Source organism: Barbus barbus, assembly GCF_936440315.1.
Source record: "Barbus barbus genome assembly, chromosome: 20".
NCBI classification, from domain to species: Eukaryota; Metazoa; Chordata; class Actinopteri; order Cypriniformes; family Cyprinidae; genus Barbus; species Barbus barbus.
In genome coordinates this window covers 5,078,575-5,105,539 of record NC_136748.1, presented here as the reverse complement: position 1 = coordinate 5,105,539, position 26,965 = coordinate 5,078,575, and the positions used below count along the sequence as shown (strand labels likewise).

Genomic DNA, 26,965 nt, shown 5'->3' with positions numbered 1-26,965 from the left:
TGTTTATGTGAATAAAAGACTAAATTAAATCTGTTCACCATATAAAGCAATTGTATCTTTTCACAAGACTTGGTTTAAACTGATCAATTTATATAGATTCATTTTACATTGCTTTTATGTTCTTTTTGGATATTCTAAATGTCGGTTACCTGGTCAGAAACCTTGGGTATTTATTAAAATATGTTAACCAAAGTATTATGGGTTTGGAAGAACTTAAGGGTGAGTTTTTAACTTTTAGGTAAAGGTTTAATGCTCCTGTATCCATGCTCAGTGACTCCCTCTGGTTCCCTGCTGACTATGTAAATGAGAAAAAAAAATCATCCAAGACACTGGCAAAATCTGTCTCCCAGCACCCAGACCACATTAGATTCAATATTGATTTCATTGGACTCTAGCACCTTGACGTGACAGATTGCTCGGCAAAGGACACAGAGCAGGTTGGGTCAACCTTATTCAATTTAGTGGTTTAGATAATATGATTTAGGTTCCCTCCATGTGTAGCGTGCGTGTCAGTGGAGATAGATTGCAGTGGATGAGTGAGGGCTGTGGACAGGACTAATGTCTGTGGGCACAAGTTTTTACACCCATTTAATTTCCAAAGATGGAATTAATTTGTCAGTATTTGGTCTTCTGAGCCATCACTGAACCATCACAGATTTGGCTTTTGGTTCAAGTGATATGTACATCTGTAAAAGATTTGCCTTTGTGGCACTCGTTGTTTCTCATGTTTGTCTCTGGAGGCCGGAATGTCTGGCAGTGTGATTAATTAGCAAGCATGTTAGCTTTTCATTTTATTTGTTCCTGTTTACTCATATTTCATCCTCTCTCTATTACAAACAGGCTCAAATCCTCTGTCTATTACAAACAGGCTCAAACAATCAAAAGAGATACTCCAGAGGTTTAATGATGCGGTCTGACGCACCAATGTTTACAACCATTGTCATTTTGCTTTGTGTGTGTGTGTGTGTGTGTCAGTGACTTACTGGAACTACATGATAGCTCTTGGGGTCACTGCTGACATTTAGGTCTTTTAAAGAGAGTGATTTGTCTCTGTTGATCTCTAGTGTCTGTCTGATGGCTATCATGAGCAACACAGACTGACAAGAATACAAGTTGAAGCAAAAAACCTGGGAATGGAAACCTAGTGCCAGTACTGAATACACTTGAATGGACTGAAATGTCAAACAGATTTAATAAAAGTGTTCAGTCATTCTGAAAATGATACTGGCTTCTAAATGCTGCTAGACTGAGACTCCTTTGGTATTTGGTTCACTGTAGTAATATTTTACACACTCATCATGACCCACTGTATTTTGCGCTGCCCCTCAAAATTCCTGAACTACACAGTTGTTCTTGTCAATTTAATTCTGCTATGCTGCATGTGTAACTTTGATATGTCAGTAAAGTACATCTGAATTTCAATGTGTTTATTTAGATTCATTTATCATGGGTCACAAATTCTTCATTGGAACTGTTCAAGAACCGTTGTTTTTACTTAAGTTTCATAATGTCCCTTGTCATAATGTATGACTGTATACTGTGGCAATCCTTTTATGCATCGCACATAATTAAGTCTCAACATTTAATTAAATTCCGCTTTGTCTTGAAGTCAAAAACTTCCATTTTGATTGAATATATAAAATGAGTGTATTAGATATTTTATGCTTTAAAGGAATTTTTTTGGTTTAATATAGTACTGTATATGCTGTGTAATTGTAGAGTTTTTAATATTGTGGTCACTATGGGTGAGATACTGTACACAAGCTATTACTATGAGCAGCTGAGTACATTATACAACCTCCAAAAATGGTACCTTGAAGGGTACAACAGCTTATAAATGGAGCAGTACCTAAACAACCTAAGGGTACATCTTTTGCACTCTTTTTTTGACAGTGTGGATCAGAACATAAAACAGTACAGTTAGACATTTTCTTTATCATTTGTTGTGTAAAAGCATTTAAGTATGACCCTGTCCCAAATGTCACCCTAAAAGCCCTTGTGATTGTCATCCAAGTCCACATTTTATTGAACTAAAAAAAGAAATGTATAAGACTTTATAGGCCTTTAAAGTAATAGGCCTTAACACATTGAAAACTTGTACTAAGCTCATCTTTGTTATCGTTTTAGCGTATTAAAATGCTATACACAGCTGATGTTGTGTTGACAGACCATGCTTAATGTTTATGTTTCGTCTGTTACGATTAATGGCGGTCAGGATGGCCGTCCAGACCTTTCATTCTCTATTTGTTCGATTAAGGTTCCATATGCTGAAGCTAATCAAATCAATTGATCTATGAAGCTTGTGTTTGCCAAACTAAAGCTAAATAAAACCCATGGAAGTGAAACTCGTCTCATACAGTTCTATAGAAGAGTTCTTGTGAGTTCTTGCTCTCTTTAATGTTAGCTAGTGCAATTTTGATTGTGCCGACAGATGCTGTTAATTATCTTTGTGCACAGCCCAGTAAAGGCCAACGTGCATTGTTCTGAATGTAATTAGCAGGATCATGCCTTTATAATATGTATGACCTTGTGTCCCTAATCCCCACAAAGACATTCTCATTTCTAAGGCACCAGCTCCTTTAAACATTCAAAATAGCAACTCTTATTGTCACCCTGATCCTCATTGTGCTCTCTCCATGTTGAACCAATCACCAGTCACTGCATGAAGACTTTTAAAACATGATCTGCTAATTTGGATCATCCATTGGATGCTTATCTTTATAAAAATGGTAAATTATGGAGGCTGTACAGAATCAGCAAAAAAACATGTGCAAAGTAATTTCTGTCCTTTTGTATGTTTTTGAATAAAGTCTTACTGAGCCTGCCGTTACTAACATCACTCTGCAGTGTCCACAAAGATTTTTTTCATTTAATTTTGAATAAAAAAAAAAACTCTAAAGAGGCTTGAACCGCTGTTTTTGTTGGTTTGCACACTGAACTTGGTGGACATTCATAATAAAATATGACACCGGTTCGTAACCAGGTGTGATAAAGCTAAGGTATTTTTCAAATTAAAGGGATAGTTCACCCAAAAATGAAAATTCTGTCATTAATTACTCACCCTCATGTCGTTCCAAACACGTAAGACCATCGTTCATCTTCAGAACACAAATTAAGATATTTCCGATGCATTCCGAGAGCTCTCTGACCCTCCCATAGACAGCAAGGATCCTTACATGATCAAGGCTCTGAAACGTAGCAAGGAGATTGTTAAAATAATCCATGGGACATCAGTAATTCAACTGTAATTTTACGAAGCTACGAGAACACTATTTGTGCACAAAGAAAACAAAAACAATGACTCCATTCAACAATTTGTCTCCTCCGAATCACCCTATAGCGCCATTTTGAAGAGTATGACAAACGTAAACAACGTATGTACGCAGATCTGTTTTTTACATTCAGATCAAAGCAGAAACGCTGTAAACGGCGTATACGCATGCGGTGCTGCTGACACAGAACAGCATACAATGTTTACGTATGTGATACTCTCCAAAATAGAGCCATAGGGTGACACGGAGGAGATGAATTGTTGAATAAAGTCGTTGTTTTTGTTTTCTTTGCACACAAAGTATTCTCTTAGCTTCATAAAATTACGATTGAACCACCGATGTCACATGGATTATTATTATATGGATTATCTCCTTGCTACGTTTCTGGGCCTTGATCGTGTTAGGATCCTTGCTGTCTATGGGAGGGTCAGAGAGCTCTCAGAATGCATCAAAATACCTTAATTTGTGTTCTGATGATGAACAAAGATCTTACAGGTTTATACACCATGAGGGTAAGTAATTAATGACAGAATTTTCATTTTTGGGTGAACTATCCCTAACAAGTTTCTGCAGCATCATGTTTTGTATCATTGATCCCATTTAAAAACTCACTGGAATTCTCCAGTTATATCAAGTATGGTCTAACCTAGAAGAGAGTGATTCCACAAAGAAAACTTGAATGAATGAATAAATAAAGCAGTCTTGCATATAACAGAAGATGTATATCTTATAACTGGTCACTAGTTTATCACAAATTTAAATCAGATTTCAAATTGTCTTGTGGTTTGACTTCGTTTTTAAAATGAATGTATTTCATATCTTAATTACAAATTCCATCAATTAATAGGTCAGAGAAACAAAGATGAATATGGAATTGAAAAATTTAGTTTTTATGTATTTTTAGATCAGTTATATAGCACTGCTCATAAAACAAAGCATTTCTTACATTTATATATACTTGCTTGGGATATATTTATTTATTCATTCATTCTTTCATTAAGTTATATCACCAATTAGTGATATTTTGCAACAAACTTGTCTTGTTGGTGATCCTATTTTGGGCTGCATGACATTGTGGTTGTCTGATTGAGACGGTTTGAATGAATGTTTTGTTTGACCTCAGATGAGAAAGAATGAAGGGTGTTTTGAGGGAGCAGGTTAGAATTGAGATTATATCCAAAAAAAAAAAGTATGTACACTGACATCCAACCTCACTGTAATCAGATTTTTGGATTTGGTTCCCAATGGAGTTGAAAACGAATCCCGCTTTAACCCCTCCTCCTTTACCCGTCCTTCCCCCCTTTTTTCCATCTGCCCTTCCTCCTGTCCTCGTCTTTCAGGCGGGCTGGAGACTGCCCCTCAGTGTGGGGGTGATGGTGCTATTCAGGGTCAGATAGCACTGTGGACATGGTAATATTCGGTTAGCGCTTAACCCCCAATGAAATCTGCAGGAGGTTCAGCTCTCTCCTCCGCTTTGCCTAAAGAATGTGCGAGATGTAACTTCAGGTGGACTTCTTAAAGAGTTTATGCTACCTAAAAACAAGAAACACTGGCTTGATTGCAGCAGGAGACATCAGATTTTCCCCTCATGCCGGAGCAGTGCTGTCCAGAGCAGGAGTCACTCATTCACAGTCTGGGAGGGAGTTTCCACGTGTGCACGTGTGGTTTTGTGCGAGTCATTTTGTCTTAAGTATGTGTCTTTCTATGGGAGCTGACGTTGAGATCAGACAGACTGGATTCGTCTTGCTTTTCAAAGCATTATAGATTAAAGCTTTTCCACAAAGGTAAGGGAAAGGTGTTTTTGTCTGTCTCTTTCATCCTTGCCTTTGTTGCCTCCAACTGGATTGAAGAAAAAAAAAATAGCGGCTGCAGGTGTAGGCTTAGTGCATTACTGCTGTTGTTGGGTAACTTTATCTTATTGCTGTCTGAATCATTTACTTTTCATTGAAACTTCCTTTGCCTACAGCTCATTTTAAACTAAAGACTTGTACAGCGGGCAGGTCTGTGAGTGATTGAACTCTGGTCAGTGTCTTCAGATTGGATCGTAAGTATGTCAGTTAGATTTATGAGATGGAAAAATGGTGATGATCACAGAGTGTCAATATTTGTATTATGATGTTGAAATATTCCATCAGTTGACATTTGACAGGGATGTCTTGAGTACAGAGACAGATGCTCATTGAGACTTTGCTTGGACAATCAATCTGTACTGAGATTAGAAGAACCCAGTCTGAGCACTCACTTATTAGGCCATAATGTAAAATAAAACACGAAGAGTACTGTACCAGTTGTCCACGTTATTTCGTATGTAAGAGTGGGTGCGACTGGCTGTTTTGAATGTGTTAGGCTTCTGGTCCCATTTGCTTCAGGTTATTTTAGTTGTAATCACTTAATTTCTAGTGATTATCGTCAATTTGATTTAGCAGATACTATTTAAACTAAACTGATCTAGACCATGACATCTCTGAACTCAATGAAATGCCTTAACTGAAAATTGAGTTTAATCTTATTTTTATACATTACTGAGACACTATCCTCCAATTTGATACTGTTAAGTGCTTTGACACAATCTGTATTGTTAAAAGCGCTATATAAGTAAAGGTAACTTGACTTGACTTGTACAAAAACAGTCTGTTATGCTGCTTGATATTGCAAACTGATATTTATCATATAGACAATTCATTCAAACAATTCGTCTCTTCTGCGTCAGCGTAGCTCCATTTTGGAGAGTATCCACTGAAAGTAAACTGCGTAGGAGACGAATTGTTGAATAAAGTCCTTATTTTTGTTTTCTTTCCATACAAAAAGTATTCTCGTAGCTTCGTAAAGTTACAGTTGAACCCCTGATGTCACATGGATTATTTTACCGATCTCCTTGCTACGTTTCTGGACGTTGATCGTGTTAATTACATTGCTATCTATGGGAGGGTCAGAGAGATGATCAGAAAGCATCAAAAATATCTTAATTTGTGTTCCGAAGACTATCGAAGCTTTTACGGGTTTGGAACGACATGGGGGTAAGTGATTTAATGACAAAATATTCATTTTGGGGTGGAGTAACCCTTTAAACTGTTTATTACTAGGACTGCACCCACACTAAAAATCTCTGCTGATATCAATGGCCATTTATTTACAGTAGATGCCAAATAATAATCCCAGATTTCCAGTCTAAAAAAAGAGAAAATGTTTGTCATAGGGTAGTTTCCATAAACTCGTCTTTGTCAGATTCATTCAAACATCACATGATTACATGAGGGATGATAAATTTGCTAAATTGTACTGTATCTTTTAGCATACAATCTAATGTTCATTCGCAGCTATAACTTGTATAATACTGTGTTTTGACCAATATGTTTTTGTTTTTTTCTTGAGGCTAGCATATTTTTTAAATTGTTTTCAACGGGAGGCTTTGCATATTTTAAAAACGGCAAAAGCGTGATGTGTGAACTGTCTGTTGAAATATTTTCAACTTTGGGTTAAACAACACTCGTCACTGACACTTTTTATTCAGCTGTCCATCACAGATGAGGAGGGTTTCTTGTAGGACTTGTACTACAACTGAATGAAGGAAAAGCTAATATTGTTTGTCTCTGAGTATTTATGTCTGTACCAGATGAATTGCTAGACTACCACCAATACTTATATGAAAAATAATGCTTTCTTACTACTAAAACCTCATTCTCTGAAATGTATTGAATGAGAGGCGCTAAAAATAATATGCGGTGAAGGGAAAAACCGTGAACCTGGCAACCCTGGCTTGAGCTACAGGTGATTCATAGAGTCAAATAGAGCATGCATAAACAATGCTATGTTTTTTTTTTTCAATTGCCCTAAAGGGAGATTATCGGCTATTTTGAAACAATCCGAAGTGCAGATATTTGGTGTTATCATCCAATACCATCCAATATCATCCAATGTTATTATGCTAGGTAGTGAAGCCTGGCTTTATATATAATGCTGCAAATAACCACATAACCTGAACCCTCTATATGCTGCTTCAGATAGCCCCCCCCCCCCCCCCCCCCCCCCCAAGGACAAAAGTGAATAACATAACCTGAACCCTCTATATGCTGCTTCAGATAGCCCCCCCCAAGGACAAAAGTGAACAACATAACCTGAACCCTCTATATGCTGCTTCAGATAGGGCCTCCGTTTTGCCCCCCTAAGGACAAAAGTGAAATGCTATGCCTGTATCTAAACACTGTTCTCAGCTGCTGCTGTCAAGTCATGGGGTTGGTAATATGACGAGGGAGAAAGTGAACTGGGGGCTGCATGTCTAATAATAAAGAATTCTCTTAAGTAACAGCAGGACACTAACTGTGACAGAGAACGATATGACTGGGTAGTAACGGTGTTGGAGGCTCCATAGGCTTCTGTTATGTTCTGCACTTAAATGATGTGTCCTTTGCATGGCCATGCTTTTGGTGTCAACTTGGCATTGAAGATTGTTCCATCATCTATGTTTTCAAGGTTGTGCGGTTTATCGCATGAACCTTTTGCCATCTAAAGTTCTGTAAACATCTTGTTAACTTTTTTTTAAGAGTCTTTGTTGATTGTAAACATTCAGTATTCACTGAAATACTGTAATTTATGTGTCTGCTTACTTTTTTTTGCTTGCTTGTTTTTTCCTTTTTTTCTTTTTATCAGGTGTAACCACCTAATTGTAAACCTAACTGTTCAATTGTTTTAAAGGAAAATTATCATATTAATTCACAGTTGCTTTACTGAATCAGGCTTGTTCATCAACCTCAAACCTTTTATTTCACTCTGTGTGTAAATGCAATTAGGATTTTCCTTCCTGAGCTGTTTCGCACCAAACACTCTAATTGGCATTGATGTTAAGCAGTGAATTGGGAGGTCAAAGAGGGGAGATTTAGGCAAAGACAGATGTCCACTTAATTCCGGCCTTCAATCTGGACATATACATTTCTTCCAGGAAGCCTCAGCATTAATAATGCAAGTTTGAGCCTTGCAGTTTCAGCTTGGATTCTTTGTAGAAAACTGCTCATCACCAGGCTTGCCACCTTTACTTGCCACCACTGTGCTTTACAGTTGGGATTATATTCCTATTATTGTACACAGTATGTTGTTTTATTCAAATGTAACACTTCTCACTTAAAACCAAGTTTTACTCATTCACATTTTTCCTACAGTCCTCTGCATTATCCACATGACCTTTGGCAAACTTTAAACAGCGAAATGAAATATAAAATGTGATTTGCTGATTTTTCCTTCAAAGAAAAATTCAATAAATAACCTTCACAACGGAGAACAAAGGTTTGTGTGTATAATCAGATTCTCTTTAACACCAATGCATTATTGTATCAAGTTATTTGAATTCATTGGTGATTAGGGAATGTTATAGTGCCAAAAAAAAAAAAAGTTTGAACTGTTAGCTTAAACTGGAGAAACGGACAACTGTTCAAAAGTCTGGGGTCAGTAAGTTTTTTTTTTTTTTTTTTTTTTTTTTTTTTTTTTTTTGTATGTTTTTGAAAGATGTCACCAAGACTGCATTTATTTGATCTAAAATACAAACAGTAATATTATGAAATATTAGTACAATTTTAAAGAACTGTTTTCTATTTGTAATATATTTTAAAATGTTCAGCAGTCATTTCTCTAGTCTTCAAAGTCACACGATCCTTTGGAGTTGATTTTAATGTGCTGATTTAGTGCTTAAGAAAATTTTCTTATTTTCACATTTTAAAACAATTGTGCTGCTTTATTTTGTTTTTTCAAAATGATGTTCAAGAGAACGTGAAATAGAATTGTGTAACAATGTAAAATACTTTTTTATTATCAGTTTTAATCAGCTGAATAAAAGTATTAATTTCTTTCAAAGCAAAAAATCTAACAAAAAATTGGTTACATTTTATTTTAAGGTGTCCTTGTTACAGTGTAATTCTACATTTAAGTATTGAGTGAGTAATATTAACATGCATTTACTATATTGTTAGGGTTAGGAATAGGGTTTGGAATACGGTTACTTGCATGTAATTATACATAATTTACATGTAATTATACATAATTTATTGTTATTATAATAGTAAGTACATGCAACGTGTAACAAAGGCACAGTAAAATAGTGTCATCAAAAAAAATCTAACTGACCTTAACATTTTGAATGGTAGTGTACATGTTAATTTTGAAATAAACTTTCAAAACGCAGTATTTTACGCTCAGCTCTCTGTAATTCTCCAGTGATCTCTGGAAATCACCTGATGAAATCACTTGATCTCTTCTCCTGCTAAAGCTAATGAGGATTAAACCTCTCTTAACTATGTTACGGCATCTCTTGGCTTGTTTAAAGGTGTTATTGGAAAAGTGATGTGTAGAACACTGTTTTCAGATAGTTTACACAAAAATAATGTTGTTATAAATCTGTATGATGTTCTTTCTTCTGTTGAATAGGAAAAACAAATATTTAGAGATTTTTTTTTTTTTTTGCTTGTTTGTTTGATTTTGTCACTAAAACTTTTTTTGTTACCAACATTCTTTAACATATCTTTTTTGTGTGTTCCACCGAATGGCATTAAAGTGATTAAATAGCTGAAGTTTAATTTTGGGTGGTTACAGACTGGGAGAGAACTGCAAGGATGTGTAGTATTGTCCAAAATTCTGACCACAGCTTTATTTAGTATCCAGCTCAAAGCTTTTTTAGCAGTGCAGACCAAAAATCTTTTTGGAATTTGTACATCAAAAATAAATGGAGAATGAAGTGAAATCTGTTTGGAAAACATTCCCAACCAGAGCGAGATGTAAAAAGTGAAAGGTTTCAAGAGGATATGGAGATATACAAGTGGCTCTTTCAGAAGCCACAGAGTCTTAAAATCAAGTCAATATTATTTGTATAGCGCTTTTAACAATGCAAATTGTATCAAAGCAGCTTTACATCAGCTTAATATAAAGCTGGGTGGCTTTATATCAGCTTTACAGTATTTACACGGGGAAATAGTTTGTCGAAATAGTGTCATTCTCCTCTGGCCAGACAAAATCAGCAGTTTAAATCTGGGCTAAAACAGAGTGTGCAAAGGACTCATCTGGTTCCTGTGGTCTTGTCCCGATGGCCGTCTTGGAGACAGGGTCTTCACTGGGGATCAGTCTCTGGGGCTCATCTAGGTGTCCTGGCTGTACACCTAGATGAGCCCCAAATCAAAGGTTTTCTGAGGTGATTCTTTAAAGGGGTCATAAACTGCCTCTGTTGGGTTTTTTGGGGGTTTTTTGTACTGTTCTCTTAGGTTCACTTATAATGTTATCAAGATTTTTACCTCAAAAAACATCATTATTTAGATGTACTAGGCTATTTTCTGCCCTGATTTTGATCCTCCTCATTGAAACGCTGTGTTTGAATAGGTGTGGCGTATTGTAGACTCGGAAGTGAACGCCCACTGCTATGATTGGCTTGTGAATGTTTAACAGTCTGTGTACTTCACAGATGGATACTGCTGTGATTTAGGTTAAAAACGCATAAATATTCAGTACATATCAAACAATCTGTTTAACAGACAAAGCAATAGTGATCATGTAATATAAACTGTTACTCACACTTGTGTGTTGCAACATGACTGCCGGATCCAATTTAGTCAGCACATCATCGTCTTTTAGTTTCAATCTTTTTGAAAATTCCACGTTGAATTGTGCCTTGTTTGTGAACGAATCTGTGGTAAAATGATGAGAACAAAGAACCGAGTTCTTACTGGCCCGGTCTGGACTTCATTAAAAATAAAGTCCATTCAGTCTTTCTTAATGCTGGCATCAGAAGGAAGGCAATGCAAAGACTGTTTTTCCACAACTTGGCACTGCTCAGCATCTTGTTGTCTTTAGAGCCATCTTTATCATTTGGTTCCTGTGTAGACCTGCTCGTTCGCCTCTCTGGTAAACACTACATGTGCACATTGAATCGGTGGGAGGGGCTAAACAAATAGTGATGTTGATCTTCTGTGGAGGTGGTGCTTATCCACACTATTACATCATAGAGTAGAACATTCCACAAGCTGTCGTTTTAGCAGACTGCCTTCAATATAAGCTGTTTTTAAACTAATGACAAAGTTTGTGTTCTGAAACTTGCAGGATGTTTTTATAGTACAATGACTGCTTAGGCTATGTTCACACTTGGTGTCTTTTTTGAAGCTGCCAGCATCTGTTTTATATTATAATCCTATGGCGTAAATCATGTTTTCAAAAAAGTCCTGAGCGGTTTTTAAAACGCCACTGCCGGCGTCTTTTTCTGCAGCTCACAGCATCTTTTCAAGTTGAAAAAAGTTTAAATTTACTGAAAAAAAACGCCTACGTCAAGCGCCTTTTTGACGGCTGACCAATGACAAGCAAGTGGCGAGTCGTTTCCATAACAGCAAAAACAACAAGAAAAAAGAAGATAGCCGGTAGATATATCGTACTAGTTTCGGAGCACAAGGAGTACAACTAATATTCTAATAGTTAATATTTTAGCACAAAACTCTATCTAGTCTAAAATATGCCGCAAACCGTGCATCATCCAACCGGAGCTCCTGGACTAAATTGTTGTAAGCACCATACTGTTTCCTTCCCTGTATAATGTCGCACACCCACAAACATCATTGTGAACCCTGTTAACTTCAAAAGACAACGCAAGAGCCAACCCTTTTCTCTTTCTCAATATTTCTGCAGCACACAGGCTACTGTTGCAGCTGTTGTTATAGCAACAAAATACTCCCACGCCTGCTATTTGTAACCAAAACGTTGCCAGCTTTTATTTGACTAAAAACGGAGCTTGTCAACTTTTTCTTGTCAAAAAAGACGCCAAATGTGAACACTTGAATATGTCAAAAGATCAAGGGAATTTTGGTTTCTCAGTTCATGCCCCTTTAAATCTTAACACATTACAGTGTTAACGGCATTTCCTAATATTTTGGAATCAGTTCATTTGAAATTTTTGCTGTATTGTGAATAGTCTTTTAAAACTAATGCATGTGATTCATGTCTTTCTAAGACCAGTATGTTTTTTTGTTTTTTTTGTCCCACAGATAAACATCAAACAGTTGAACTGAAACAGAAGGACAGAATGGTGATTATGCAGACAACAAGGCCATTACAGGCCTAACTGCCTTGGTAAGTCTGTACACTACTGTATATCGCTGCCATGTGCCCCATGGATTGCTTTTACAATGTGTTTTACTGGACAATCTCAGTCACTTGTTGCAGACTCTCAACTAAACTTGTAACTAAATCAGAATCAAAATACACAGTATTCATAGTCCATAAGAAATGTATTTAAAATGGGGGTCTCCAAATCTGTTTCTTGAGGGCTACCTTCCTGCAGACTTCAGTCAGAGATTGGGAAATGAGAGGGTCTGTACTACTTACTATTGGAGAAAGCGTAACGGTCAACTTGGATCACGTGTGCCTTAATAACCAATCACATTGCAGGCTTGACGTCACTGAATTTCAATCAGAGTTGTGAAGTGACATTCAGCCAAGTATGGTGACCCATACTCGGAATTCGTGCTCTGCATTTAACCGTGAACACACTCTGCATTTAACACACACCGTGAACACACACCCGGAGCAGTGGGCAGCCATTTTATGCTGCAGCGCCCGGGGAGCAGTTGGGGGTTCGGTGCCTTGCTCAAGGGCACCTCAGTTGTGGTATTGAGGGTGGAGAGAGCGCTGGACATTCACTCCCACCACTACAATTCCTGCCGGCCGGAGACTCGAACCCGCAACCTTCGGATTACAAGTCCGACTCTCTAACCATTAGGCCACGACTTCCCCTAAAGTTGTGTGACACTAGGAATGAATGAGAAATGCTGTAAGCTGAATCCCACCTGTCGCAAAAAGTCGGTGACTTCTCTTATAAAATGGCATTTTTATTGATGTAAACTCTTAAGAATATTTCAATCCAAAGTATTGTTTAGTGCAAAAAAATGTTGAAGATTAGCCGATAGGCTGTTGTTTCTTCTAAAAAGCCATTTATTCAACATAGTGAAGCCTCTCCTCCATTGACATCCATTCAAAAAACGGCCTCTGTTCTCCTTTTCCACGTACTGCCAAAGCAGAAGTGTTAGCATTAGCCATTACTCTTTTTTTTTGGCTAAAGGCTGCAGGCTTGCCTTCTAGTGGATTTGCTTAAGTTCCAACCCTGCTCCAACACACCTGCATGTAATTATCAAGTAACCCCAAACACCTTGATTAGCTGCTTCAAGTGTGTTTGATAGTGGTTGGAGCTGAACTCTGTGGGACTGTAGTCCTCAAGGAGCAGGGTTGGAGACCTCTAATTTAAAATAATTACCATACTGTTTCTTTTACTTTGAGATCAATGATAAATTGTCTCCATAAGGTAAGCATTGCATGTCACTGACAGAATCATTTTCTTGCTCTTCTAGATCCGGGATGGGAAACTCTGAGAGCCAGTATAGCATCCAGGGTTCTAGAAGCAATAGTTTTATCATTCCTGGTAGACAGAAACCCTATTCTTTCAAGGGCCACTCTGCCAAAGAAGACATTTTATCACCTCTAGGCTTTTGGAATGCTGGTTCAGGATACTCTGGATTGAAGCCCAGAAACATAGGTCATAGCTCCTCCCCATCAAAGAGCAACCGCACCTTTATGTCCCGCCAATATGACTACATCACCCATAAACTAAAGAGTGGTGCCAATAGTCAGTGGAATGGAGTTCCTGAGGACTTGTTGCCTGGTGGCTGCTTGACATTGCCTTCTGAAAATGGCTGCTTGTATGGTAGTCACAAGGAGAAAAGGAACCCTAATTATGCTTTTAACACAATGAAGACACTAGAGAAAAGTCCCAGGCTTGCGGAAACTGAGGATCAGAGCAGCCCCAGGGTCGTTATAAAGAAAGATGGTAGTGTACGAGTAGAATTCAACAACAGTTCCAACAGCGCCCTTATTTGCGATGATTGCACTGGACCAGTTCAGCTCCTCAAGTTTTCTCCCACCTTAGAGTCCAATTCTTGCTTATCTGGTGTAACACCATCATTAGAAGCCCATTTTGGAGCTCCACAGGCAGTTGCCAGCTTCAAGAGCAGTAAAGGTAGCTCTCTGAGCTCAGATGGCTCCTTGTATGACTTGCCCTGGGGGACTGGTGTCGAAGTTAACGATTCAAACAATGGATCCCCTAACAGCCAAAGAATTTCAACAAAAGTGGGTTTTCTTGCTGAGCAGTTGCCTGCCATTACTACAGCTGACCTCTACAGGGATCCCAGAATTGCTGCCACCTTCCCCACGGTTAAGGATTTGCAGTTTTCAAATGACAGCCATTTAAAGCACAGGTCCTCCTTTGTGTCTGTGATGGAGGAACTCGGGTCAGAGGGAGGCCCAGAGGAAAAGCAATATTCTTCCTTCACCTTACCCAGCCGGAAACCAAAGCCTTTTCCAGACAATAATGGAAAGAAAGTGTCCATCAGGAACAGATTTAGACGTATTAGTGACTGGACTGGAAGTTTGACCAGGAAAAAAAGGAAGTTTCAGGTAAGGACAATTTTTTTGGTTGGTTTTCATTTAATTTTCATTCCATTTTATTTTATTTAGAGAGTTGGACGATGTAGTTGGATTTGAACCCAATGTCAACCCCTGTATACAGTTCCTTTTTAAAATCAGTCTTATATTGTTAGTGGTGCTTGTTGAGGCAAGCATTGCCATTTCTATTGCTCACTCTCAGTGCTAACACTCAGTAAATAGGCATTGTTGTGATTAGCTAACGGTGTCTCTCTCTCCCTGTAACCTCACTGCTCATCCTTACTGGGCGGGTTATGAAAGTGAAATTGTAAACTTTGTCCCAAATGGCACACTTCATGTGCACTTGCGGTCCTGTGAACTCACAATGGCCGATTTTGGTATTTGTTCTATGGATGTGAATGATTCCTGAAATTGTATTGCCTGTTGAGGAGAGTGTCATAGTATAAGCAATCTGACTTGCGATTTTCGCCTAACCAACAACAAAACTTTTAAGGAAAACGCTTAAGGACAAGATACAAATTAACACGGATTATTATCAATTATCAAAAGAGACACTGTCATTCAAGGTAGTCACATACTGTTCATGTTAAAGTAATGCTGTTTGTATGTACAAAATAACAGCATGCAGGATTAAGACACCATTTTAAATGTTCCTGATAGTTCTGCCATCACACAGTAATTCCCTACACTCACATCTTAACTATAGTGGATGGGTGAAAGTACACCACAATATGTATGAATAATAATAATAATACTAATAAAACATCTGCAGAAGGCACATACTTCATGCTTAAAATGGGCCTAAAATACTAACTAATAAGCCTAATTAAGGTTGGTAAAGATTTCAAAAGATTTCCAAAAGCATGCGAAAAGCTATAATTACTGGAGACTATATTTTCTTACACAACCATTCACATTTGCTTTTTTTTTCTTCACAAATTCTAGTGTTTTTTTGTGTAATTTTTAGCCACATGCCTGATTTCAGTGCAAGCATGACTGATGAGTGCAAGCATCAGTCCGTTGGGTTATTGACTGTTGTTACTTGTGCCAGGTGCCACTGCGGGCACTATTGTTTTGCCAGGAACACATGTAGGACACAATATTGAAATCTACACCATGCCAGTTCAATGAGACGAGGAACCCATGGGGCTCTAACAAATGAATATCAGCATACATTGGAGCTGAAAAAATGCAAAAAAAAACTAATTTTAGGTTTAGTGCTCTGAAGATGACAGGACAATGTTTTCCTCACAAAGGCAGTGTCTGGCATTTGGTGGGTACCAACATAAAATGCATGGGATAAATTCTGTTGTGTTGAAGAAAACGAGGAGTTAATTCATTATAGATTGCATCGGAGGAAAACCAATGATGAGTATATATCATTTATTTCTGCTCTGTTGACATCTAAGTTTTAGTAGGTAATTGTGAATGTGTCTTTTGAAGTCTTCTTTTGTGATTAATGTGTGGGAAAATGTTTAACCATCAGTGAGACATTCCTGTTGTTTGGCTTTATGCTGCATTTAATGGGATAGAGTGGAATACACTTTGATGTTTTCTGTGGAGTCTGTGTCTGTGGAAACAAGCATTGCTCTGCTATTACTCACTTTAGACTTATAATACGATAAGATACAGTATTATTTAATGAGTAATTTAAATGTCTGTGTTTTCTTCTGCTCACATCAGAAGAAAGCAGTGACTTATTTTTAAACTAAACACATTTTAAGTAGTCATTTTTTGTAAAACAGAGGATGCAGTCATGAAATGTGCTGTTAAAGTCATTTCAGTTACCTTTTATTGTTTTACATCTGTAGACATTTATGTTGACATGGTTTAGTTGCTGTCACTGATGAATTTCATGCTAACATTAATGATAATAAATATTATAATGCAGTTTTTCATTGTAGACTGCGGAGATCCAGAATACTCCTTTTAACTGTGAATGTTTGAATGAACCCAGTGATCAGATTGTCATTTAGGGCATAACAATAAAGTCTTTAACAAAGAATGCATTACATTTTACTCTCTGCGTGAGGTTGTTTGATTTCAGGTATTCCTCTTGATTTGCCTTACCATGCAAGAAAACTGAAAACTGTTTTAGTTACATTTTCTTAACTTCTTTACTTCGTGACTTTAGAGGAAGTGGAAGTGTTAAGTCTGAGTGGTATTGGTGAAACAGATTAGAAAAGGACTTCTAAAGACCCTGCTAATACCTCATTAAAAACTGCTTTGTGAATTTTCTCCCCAGTATAATGATCATACTATGAATTCTATTCATTATATGAAGGCTAGAGAATGGCTTTCCTTAAAATTGATATGAAAAGAAAGTTCTGGAACACAATTCCTGGAAATCGTGCCCTTTTATACCAATGACTGTGACATGAGCTGAAACAGGACGTTCCATATACAGTATTGAACTGATGCAAATATGTTATAGGGAATGAAAGATAGGGAGTTTTATTTTGTCTCACACCTTCCCATTAATGACCTGGAATGTTTGCTGAATAAAGATTTGGCTCTGGACAGTGTGTGCTGTTTATACCATATTTATTATGACTTCAGTGAAAATCAGATCACGTTTTATGATAATTTTGTGCTGTCAGGTTTATCATAATCATAACTGTGCAACCATCTAAAATGTATTATTATGAACCAGTCCAAGAAACATTCTCAGTCATTTTTTACAATTTGACTGCTACAAAGACCTTTTGGTAGAATTGAGATATACACTGACCAACTGCTAGAACCCTGGTAATCACTGGATGGCTTCAAAATGGACGTGCATAATCATGTGACCATGAAACTTGTTAATTCAACTTTTGCAATTATTGTTAAGATTTACTGAAGTCTACATTCAAATCTCCACTGAATGCCATACATCAGCTGTAGTTTTACACAGAGTGTTGTTGGCACATCTGAACCCTTGTGTTATTAGTGTCAGCTGCTGGAGATGTGTTGAAGGACCCTCCTACTCAGATTTCTTTTGAAGTGGACTCCTCACTACGAGCAGAAGGGAATTGATGCTCTTAATGAGATTTTTCTAATGACACTCCTTTAAAGAACATACTGTGCATTCCATGGTGAATGGAGTAAAGAGATGTGCCCATGGCTTTCATTTTCCATAAATTTGTGTAGCATTATGGTGATTAAACTTGCGCTTATTGTCATACACCAGCGATGAGTGACTTCTGTTATTTTGTTTGCGTTTTCGTATTAGAGGTTGTTGCTGAGACATTATTAGCATAAGCAAGGTATATTTGTAGCAATAGCCAACAATACATTGTATGGGTCAAAATTATAGATTTTCTTTTATGCCAAAAATCATTAGGATATTAAGTAAAGATCATGTTCCATGAAGATATTTCATACCATAAATGTATCCAAACTTAATTTTTGATTAGTAACTTTAAATGCGATTTTCTAAATATTTAGATTTTTTTTGCACCCTCAGATTTCAGATTTTCAAATAGTTCTCTCCTGCATCAATGGAAAGCTTGCTTATTCAGCTTTCAGATTGTGTATAAATCTCAATTTAAAAAAATGGACTCTTATGACTGGTTTTGTTGTCCAGGGTCACATTTATTGCATAACATTTGTGCTATTGACCTGAGATATAAAACTCAATAACCAGTAGCACAAATGGTGTGAGTAATATTTAAAAGTCTCAAATCATTCATATTTGCAATGGAAAAAATGTTTTTTTTTAAATCACATAGGCTAGACTTGTGTTGAAGGGAGGTAAAGGAATAGTGCTGAAAACCACTTGGAACACCAAGAAACGAATAGCAACAAAACACTGGGAACTTTAGCACTGACTGAATATAATATATAATGAATGAGAATGAGTTTATTATAGTGGTTTTAAAAATTAAATTTTGATTGTCACAAGTAAACACTTAAATTCATCATAAATATAACCTACAGTATTTCTCTTTTGCTGTTGTTGTAGGAGCCGAGATATAATGAGCCCGTCGATTGCTTCGATAGTGGTGTGGATGGCCTCACTGCCGATACCAGTTCTCCTTCTCAGGTCTCCAGCTTTCTGACCGTTCCAAACGGCATGCCTCAAACCCGCTCTCACTCTCTGTCACTAAATACCCGCAGCGGCTCTGCCGGTGCCCTTCATCTGGGTACCGATGTTTTGCGGCAGAACATCTACAAGAACTTCATGAGGGAGCTGAAGACCGGTCGGCCTCCAGCAGAAGGTGGACGAGAAGATTGGCGCGAGAGCTCCTCAGAGGAAACAGAGAGCAGTAGTCAAGAAGGCCTCGGCTGTCTAGAGAAGCTGGACTTGCTGTTTGAGAAAGAAAAGGGTGTAGTTAGGCGGGCCGGATGGCTCTCCTTCAAGCCCTTGCTTACTGTACACAAGGACCGCAAATTAGAGTTAGTGGGCCGTCGAAAATGGAAACAATTCTGGGTCACTCTGAAGGGTAAGTATGCTATGATTGCTATAACGACTGCTGTGATAAAGTGCTACTCACCTTTGTGCAGTAAGGACACACCGTGACTGCTTAAAGTGACCAGTGATGACCAAATTATTATTATTTTTTTCTTGTAGGCTGCACAATGCTGTTCTATGAGACCTATGGAAAAGCATCTTCAGATCCAGAGTCTCCATGCTATGCCTTGTTAGCAGAGGATGGTGTAGTCCAGGCAGTTCCTGAGCACCCAAAGAAAGAGAACGTGTTCTGCCTCAGTAACACCTATGGTGATGTCTACCTTTTTCAGGTCAGTTGAAAACCTGACCAAAAAAACGAATGGCCACTTTATGCTGAAAGCATAAGCAGAGCCGCACAGAAACTGCATGTGTACAGAGCGGAAACAACACATGGCCATTGTGCTTTGACACCGGCAGCATTTCTAGAGCTCCACTGAACTGTAATCAGCTGAGCTGATTGTGTAGTCTGCTGGTCACTATCAATCGATGACATGCTTCTGTTTATATTCACAGTGTAAGCTTCTGTCATGTAAGAATGTCCTTTCTTCTCACACACTCACCCCATATAACATATGTTAAACCATATAGTGTAGTTTAATTTATATGATAAAACACTTATACTTTAAATTGGTTGAGCAAATTGTTCAACATAACCTTTGTGTGTTTGCAGCTCAAGTGTGTTTTTGTTTGATTGATGCTATTAACTGTGAAATAAAAGTCCAGTATAGAGTCAACTTTCCTGTATAGTGTCAGGCCACTGTATGTATCAGCCACATGCTTGCTGTTGTAAAACTGACTGGTGCAGAAAACATGATGATTGATTGGATGGATATGGATTTTTCTTTCCGTTTTCTTAGTGTAAGCACTGATATTTTTATATTCTAAAGCCAATAAAATTGCAACAATTTCCGGCTTAGTCAACCAGACAATCTCTGTTGATTCCATATGCTGATTAGTGCAGTGTGACACAATTTAATATTGAATAAAAAAACTGTGCACACGCACACATTACTTGTCAATGTGTCAATAAGGTGATATTAACAACCTTATGATATCAAGCATAAACATAAATGGATAGTTTACCCAAAAATGAAAATTCTGTCATAATTTACTCACTTTCACGTTGTTCCAATTTCTTTTGCTGAAAATAAAAGAAGATATTTTGAAGTATGTGGGTAACTAAACAGTTACTTGGTTACCCACATTCTTCAAAATATCGTCTTTTGTGATTAGCAGAAAAAGTTATGCAGCTTTGGAACCACTTGAGGGCAAGTAAATGATGACGGAATTTTATTTTTATGTGAATTATCACTTTAAGGCCCGGTTTCACAGACAGGGCTTAGACTAAACCAGGATTAGGCCAAAGTTCAATTAGGACATTTTAAGTAATTTTTATAAATGTCCTTAAAAAACATTAAAAAAACATTACTGGTGTGCTTTTTGAGACAAAACAAATGCACTGATATAATTTAAGATCAGTCAGTGCAAGTTTCTTTCAGTTGAAACAGCTCAGATTTACATTTTAGTCTGGGACTAGGTTTAAGCCTTGTCTGTGAAACCGGGGGTAAACGCTTGAAATTTGAAAGTGGGGTCCAAAAGTTTGAGACATTGAAAATCAAGGCTTCATAATGTAGTCTAAACATGGAGATACATACATTTTCAGAATTTTTAAAAAATCTAAGACAAAGTAACGTTATTTAAAACGAAGTGATACAAAATTTTGCACAAGATTTATACGTTACTAATCAAATAGCCTTTTTTTACAGTGACCATATTTACAGTAACTTCTATGTTTAAAAGGTTACATTTCCTTCCTTGTATGTTATTTTCCACTCTAGGCCTCCAACCAGACTGACCTAGAGAACTGGGTAACTGCCATTCATTCGGCTAGCGCATCTTTATTTGCAAAACGCTACGGGAAAGAGGACACACTACGTTTGTTACGTGGACAGATCTGTGGTCTTCTCCAGAAGATCGACATGGACAGCAAGATGAGGAAAATGGCAGAGCTGCAGTTGTCCATCGTTGGTGACCCCAAAAATCGAAAGGCTATTGAAAACCAGGTAAGTAACAGTTTAATCCAGTTTGTCGGAAGTGCGTATAAATACTGTATGATGTCCTTTTTTGTCTCCAGTCATGCGTTTTTTAATTAATCATCAATTCATTTTTAAATTAAATTTAACTGACCATTTTATTTATTTATTCTTTTAGCTTGATATGTGCTTATGTGTGAGATAAACAATGAATTTCTTAGAAACAATGAAGGTGCAGCTGCACATGCAAACGTTTGAAGTTTAGTGCTTTAAACTACATCATTACGTTTGAGGCTTTGTGGTGAAATGTGTATGTACTGACAAGGTTGAGAATGTACCAAGCTCTCCATCTTGTCTGAAACATTGGGATAAATCATTGAGGGCTTTGTCATGTTAACAGAAGGCATGTTAATCTTACCTCCACATACCACTTTAGAGGTTGCATGACCCACATAGCTTTATTTGACCAATGGTATTAGTAGTTTTCCCACTGCCTGATAACAATCATGTTAATGCTTCATGGGAACCTCTGGAGCTGATGGAGAGGTCAAAAGGGGGAGTTAGAGGGGTGCCAGGCGCTGAAATGAGAGATTTGGTAAAGGGGAAAAGGTTAGGATTCTGAGAAACGGGGTAGCTTTGAAGTGTTGTCTCCACAAATCAGTGCCAGCTGGGCGGTTTGAAGTCTCCACTGACCCCCCTTCACCCTTTCTCCCTGTAACTGAATTATAATTGCTTTTAAGACTATTAAACATATGTCTTTTATATGAATCAGGGAAAAGGTCAGAGAAACAAATTGAAGATAAATGTGTATGACCGCTCATCAAAAATTCTGCCCATCCAGACGTAAACATACTTATATCTCAGAAATGAAAATATAATTCAGCCAGGCTTTTATATATCAAGTTTACTGACATCTCAGTCTGATCCCTGACAACGAACATGCCTCTCTTTTTGTAGAAATGGGTGTATGTTGGTATCCAGTGTCACACTTCTGAAATGCTAGCATAAGATTCCCATGAGTTAACAGTGCAGTGTCTGTCCAGCCTCATTATACTTGTTTTAATGGTGTGAGGTTGAGTTGGTAGAATTTAATAAACCAAAAGCCAAGAAACTTTAATGACACAGTGTCTCTAAACTCATTGGCAGTGGTATGAATGATGCTGAGAGCCCAAACCAAACCATACAAACAATGCAAAAAATCAAAGTCTGCATGTGTAAGGTTATTTATTTATTCATTTTTATCCATTGTTGTCAATTATCTATCGCTAAATTAAATAATTGTATTGTTTATTTCTCACAAGTAATAAGTGAAGAGTATACAATAATAGCTTTCCCCATTAAAAGGGGTCATATGATGATTTTTTAAAGATCATTATTTTGTGTAGTTGGTGTAACAGAATACGTTGACATGCTTTAAATGTTCAAAAAACACATTATTTTTCAAATACTGTACATTTATTGTAGTTCCTCTATGCCCCGCCTCCTTCAAACACGTAGTTTTCTACAAAGTCCATCCTTCAGACAAGCGCAGTCTGCTCTGATTGGCCAACTGACCCAGAGCATTGTGATTGGCCGAACACTACAAGCACAGGTCGGAAATGTAACACCCCTTACCATAATTGCGAGCGCTTTCAAAGTAAATATAAATACAGTTAATAATATCCTTAGTTTTACCATCAGTTCAAGGCCGAAAGGGGAACAGAGTCGCATGACAGACACAGTGATGATGCTCGTATGTATTTGCACATATTGCATAGCTATTAAATATTGCCATAGCTATTAAACGGTTTCTTGTTATGATTTTAAATCTGTATTTAACCTCAGAACGATCTCAAAGTGAAAAGAGGTGCTAAAGTCTGATTTTGTGGTGGCTTTTTTGTTGAGTACTTCTGTCAGGTTAACCCTGCCTGCTTAAAATGTTTCAAAAATGATTTGAAAAACTGTTTAGAATGTGTTTAATGAATGTTTAGAAAAATTTATGAAATGTAGAAATTAAATTTAGAAAAGTAATCAGTTACATTACTGTATTAAAGTAATTGAAATAGTTACACTACTTATTAAATTTCCAAAGTTACCTTCCCAACACTGCAAATGATCATTGTGCAAAGCAGTAGTTTGCCACCTAGCGTATGAGGTGCTTTTTCTCAGTAACACTTTTTTTAATTTGCGGACAGATCCAACAGTGGGAACAGAATCTTGAGCGCTTCAACGTGGACCTTTTCCGCATGCGCTGCTACCTGGCCAGTTTGCAGGGTGGCGAGTTACCCAACCCCAAGAGCCTGCTAGCCGCGGCCAGCCGCCCGACCAAAGCTGCACTAGCCCGTCTGGGAATCTTCTCCGTTTCCTCCTTCCATGCACTGGTGAGTAGCCTTGATCAAAAGCTGTTGTAGAACACAACAGTGACAGACCACTTTTTAAGAGATTCCAGAAATATGTCTCATTCATTGTCTCCATTATGATCTCAAAGATTTAACAAGTTAAATCAAAGCTGAACAAACTTTGTTTTGAAGCAAAAAAAACAACAAACTATTTGTATATAATTTGAAGACTAAGGTACTAAGCCGAGAACTGCGTAGCTGTGAATTCATCCCATGCAGCATTGCAAATTCTGTACTTGAATCAAAACAGCAGTATAATTTAAAACAATTAAATAATGGACTTATAATAAGATTAAAATTGAATGTTTTTTTTTTTTTTATTGCGAAATGTTAACATATATAATTGTTTGAGAATGTGGGAGACTAACTTGAATCTCATGCGCAATGAAGCGGGTGATTTGGCACAATTCTGAATTTCTATGGCAACAACAGCTCTCCCTCTGTCTGATTGATGGATCAGGGCTGTGGGGTAATCTAGTTGTTGACAGGGAATTCAGCTATTATACTGCTTTTTTAAATGAAGTTGAAATTATTCTGACAGGTTTACTGTATGCGTTATTGTAAAATAAAATTATAATTTCTTTACTGAAAATGAATTTGATTTAAACTTTTGAAACCTGAAATTACTATGAGAGGAAGCTATTACACTTCATTTGGAACATTTCATTTCCAAAAATGGAATACTCACCTAGTTACCATTACAGCCAGTCTCTTTGTTGTTGTACAGATCTGTTCCAGAGATGAATCCACAATGCGAAAGCGTTCTCTGTCTCTGTCCCACCGAGGTCGCAGTAAGAAAGGGGTCTTTTCCTCCCTCAAGGGCCTGGATACTCTTACCAAGCGAGGTCATGAAAAAAAGCCTTCTGTCTCACAGGTACTACACCCACTCTGTCTGATTTAAACAGTCGTGACTGTATGCTGTAACACAAGTGCTTGGAAAGTGCATTTGCGTATACATTTTTCTACCTTTCATGTTTTGAAACTCATGCGTCATGCTGGTGGGAAATTCCTCCCACAGGTGCAAATAACAGGACTTTGATAAATAAAGACTCTCTAAAGGTAGTAATTACAGAGCTGGCAGGATTAAAAATGTTGTTCGTTCTCCCATCTCCTCCTCCTTTCTCAGAAATGCACCAAGATAATAAGAGAGCTATTTTCAGATGTAGAGTTTCATATCTGGTTACCAAGTGTAAAGCCTTGAGACATTGATGAAGCTGATGATGCTTCCTCCCTGTTGAGATCTTAATGCACTGTGCTAATAATAGTGGTAAATTAGCAGTTAAGGAACTGCGCTGGGCTGTTTGTTTAACTCTAGAGAGGGTTGACCCATGAGCCAGAGAATTTTATAGATTTTCTGTCATGACCGTGCCCTTGAGCAAGGCATTTAACACCAAGTTTCATGCAGGGGGACTGTCTCTACAATTAGAGTACTGTGTGTTGTTTGGAATAAAAAGTGACAGCTAAGTAAGTCACCAATGCTTGTTTTGGTGAGTCTGTTGCACTTCTTTACCACCCGGTAAACCATCTTAGTCTGTATAAAAATTGTAGATCCCTCATTTTGTCTTTTTGATTTAAAGGATTTCATTGATTTGAGCTGCTGTTCTTACAGTGGTCTTCCTCAGGTAAGGGACACTAGTTTTCTTGACCATAGCTAGTATAGCATGGCTCTTTATAGAAATATAAATGCTTCTTAAGTTCGACCCCCTGTCGTCCTGCAAACAATAGCTATATTCCAAAAATGGTCCCACCTTATATTAGGTTTGGGTGAAAAAAAGTTAGGTACAGTGTACGTATTGTGTTCATGTTGAGTGCTGCTATTGAGGATGGATATGGTTAAGGTTTGGGACATATTTGGTGTTGTGGTTAGGTTTAAGTGTTGGTTTATAGGAAAGGGTAAGGCCAGTAGTGTAATTACAGATGTATTTACATAAATTAATTACAGCTGTAATTACACACAGTTATTACATAAGTACAATGTAAAACATGTATGTGCACAATAAGTACATTGTATCACATGAATCATTTAAAATGTAGTAGTACATAGTAGTTAAAGACACTTAATACTAAGTGGGTCACAAAAACTAGTAAGCTGCCTACCTAGAAAACACTTCAAGGCATTAATTTTGGTTTGCAGATCGAACATGCCCTCTGTAAACCTCTGTATACACCTCTGTAAATGCCTTTATTTAATTACCTGAAATAATCATAAGGATAACAACTGGAAGAGATAAATTGTTGCAGCCTCTAGAAATCAGATTAATCAAATTATTAATTGTAAGCACAGATTTTATTTACCCCACTAAAACGTTTTCAGAAGAAAATAATTTCCTGTCCAAATTACCAGATTTGTTCCCGATAATCACTTGGTACATTTCTACACATGGTGGTGACCTTCCCTGAGGTCAGTAGCTTCTGGGAAACCATCTTAAAAATTTAGCTTGCTAGACTTACTGTGCCAAAAGAAAGTGCTGAAAGATGTGCATGACTTACATGCTTTTTTGGTTTGTGCTTTTTCTGGACATTAATTATATGGGAAAATCAGTTTCACCACTAAAAATGTGTCTCCAAATGAGGTTCATATGCAGTTAGGTTTTCCGTTTTAGAAGTCAGCTGTCTATGAAAGCCTGTTCTTAAGTGATGAACAAGTGATCTTAAGTCATGGTTGTCCCATCTTAATTAATGTGCATTCTTATGCATTAAGAAGCCAGTGGTAGAAATCAACTATGAGTCTGTGCAAAAATGCCACTGAAAGTAAAAAAATTTTTATAAAATTCTCCAGATGTGAGGCCCTAATGGCCCCATAATATATATATATTTTTTTTTATTATTAGTTTTGTTATGACATTTAACATTTCATAAAATTTTACACTAGGTCTAAATAGTTATGAGTTAAGACACTGCAGTGACCAATAAACAATAATTATATACTAAAGTATTTGACATTAAATTAACAAATATGTTGTTATATGTTCCAAAAAAGTCCCTGAAAATCAATTCTATAAGACAAATTTTGGCCCTTAATAAAAAGTTAAATTGTTAATTTCTGTCTCTAAGCGGATTGCTAGTATCTTTAAGTGAGCAAAAGGTTAAAAAAAAGTCTCCAATCACTGACATGAAGTCTCTGTCCCTCCCTGACATGTGTCATGTAATGGTAGATCCAGCCGGCTTGGCTAACGAGCCCCAATTTCATTTCACACCACAGAAGGCAGAGGTGTGGAGACAGACAGAGGGAGAAATGTATTATGAATTATTAAAAGCCATATGTGGTAAATTGCAGCCTGCTGTACTCTACCCCGCAGCGACACAGATGGTTGGTATATGAGCCCTATGCTAGTTGCTAAATATTAAACAGGCCAACCTTTTGCCAAAGACACTGCGGTAGCCATCAAGCCAAAG

At 37.3% G+C, this 26,965-nt stretch overlaps 1 protein-coding gene across 2 annotated transcripts in view; it reads left to right on the top strand.

Moving 5' to 3' along the window:
- LOC306886558 (rho guanine nucleotide exchange factor TIAM2-like) overlaps positions 1 to 26,965 on the top strand; it is a 95,860-nt gene that overhangs the window by 27,703 nt on the left and 41,192 nt on the right. For both annotated transcript variants that reach the window (XM_079443748.1, XM_079443747.1), the window contains exons 2-8: positions 12,275 to 12,359; positions 13,634 to 14,735; positions 18,670 to 19,150; positions 19,279 to 19,448; positions 20,997 to 21,221; positions 23,366 to 23,551; positions 24,297 to 24,443. In XM_079443748.1, coding sequence (XP_079299874.1) covers positions 13,641 to 14,735; positions 18,670 to 19,150; positions 19,279 to 19,448; positions 20,997 to 21,221; positions 23,366 to 23,551; positions 24,297 to 24,443 — 2,304 coding nt within the window. In that variant the 5' untranslated portion in view covers positions 12,275 to 12,359; positions 13,634 to 13,640. The remainder of the gene's footprint in view (positions 1 to 12,274; positions 12,360 to 13,633; positions 14,736 to 18,669; positions 19,151 to 19,278; positions 19,449 to 20,996; positions 21,222 to 23,365; positions 23,552 to 24,296; positions 24,444 to 26,965) is intronic.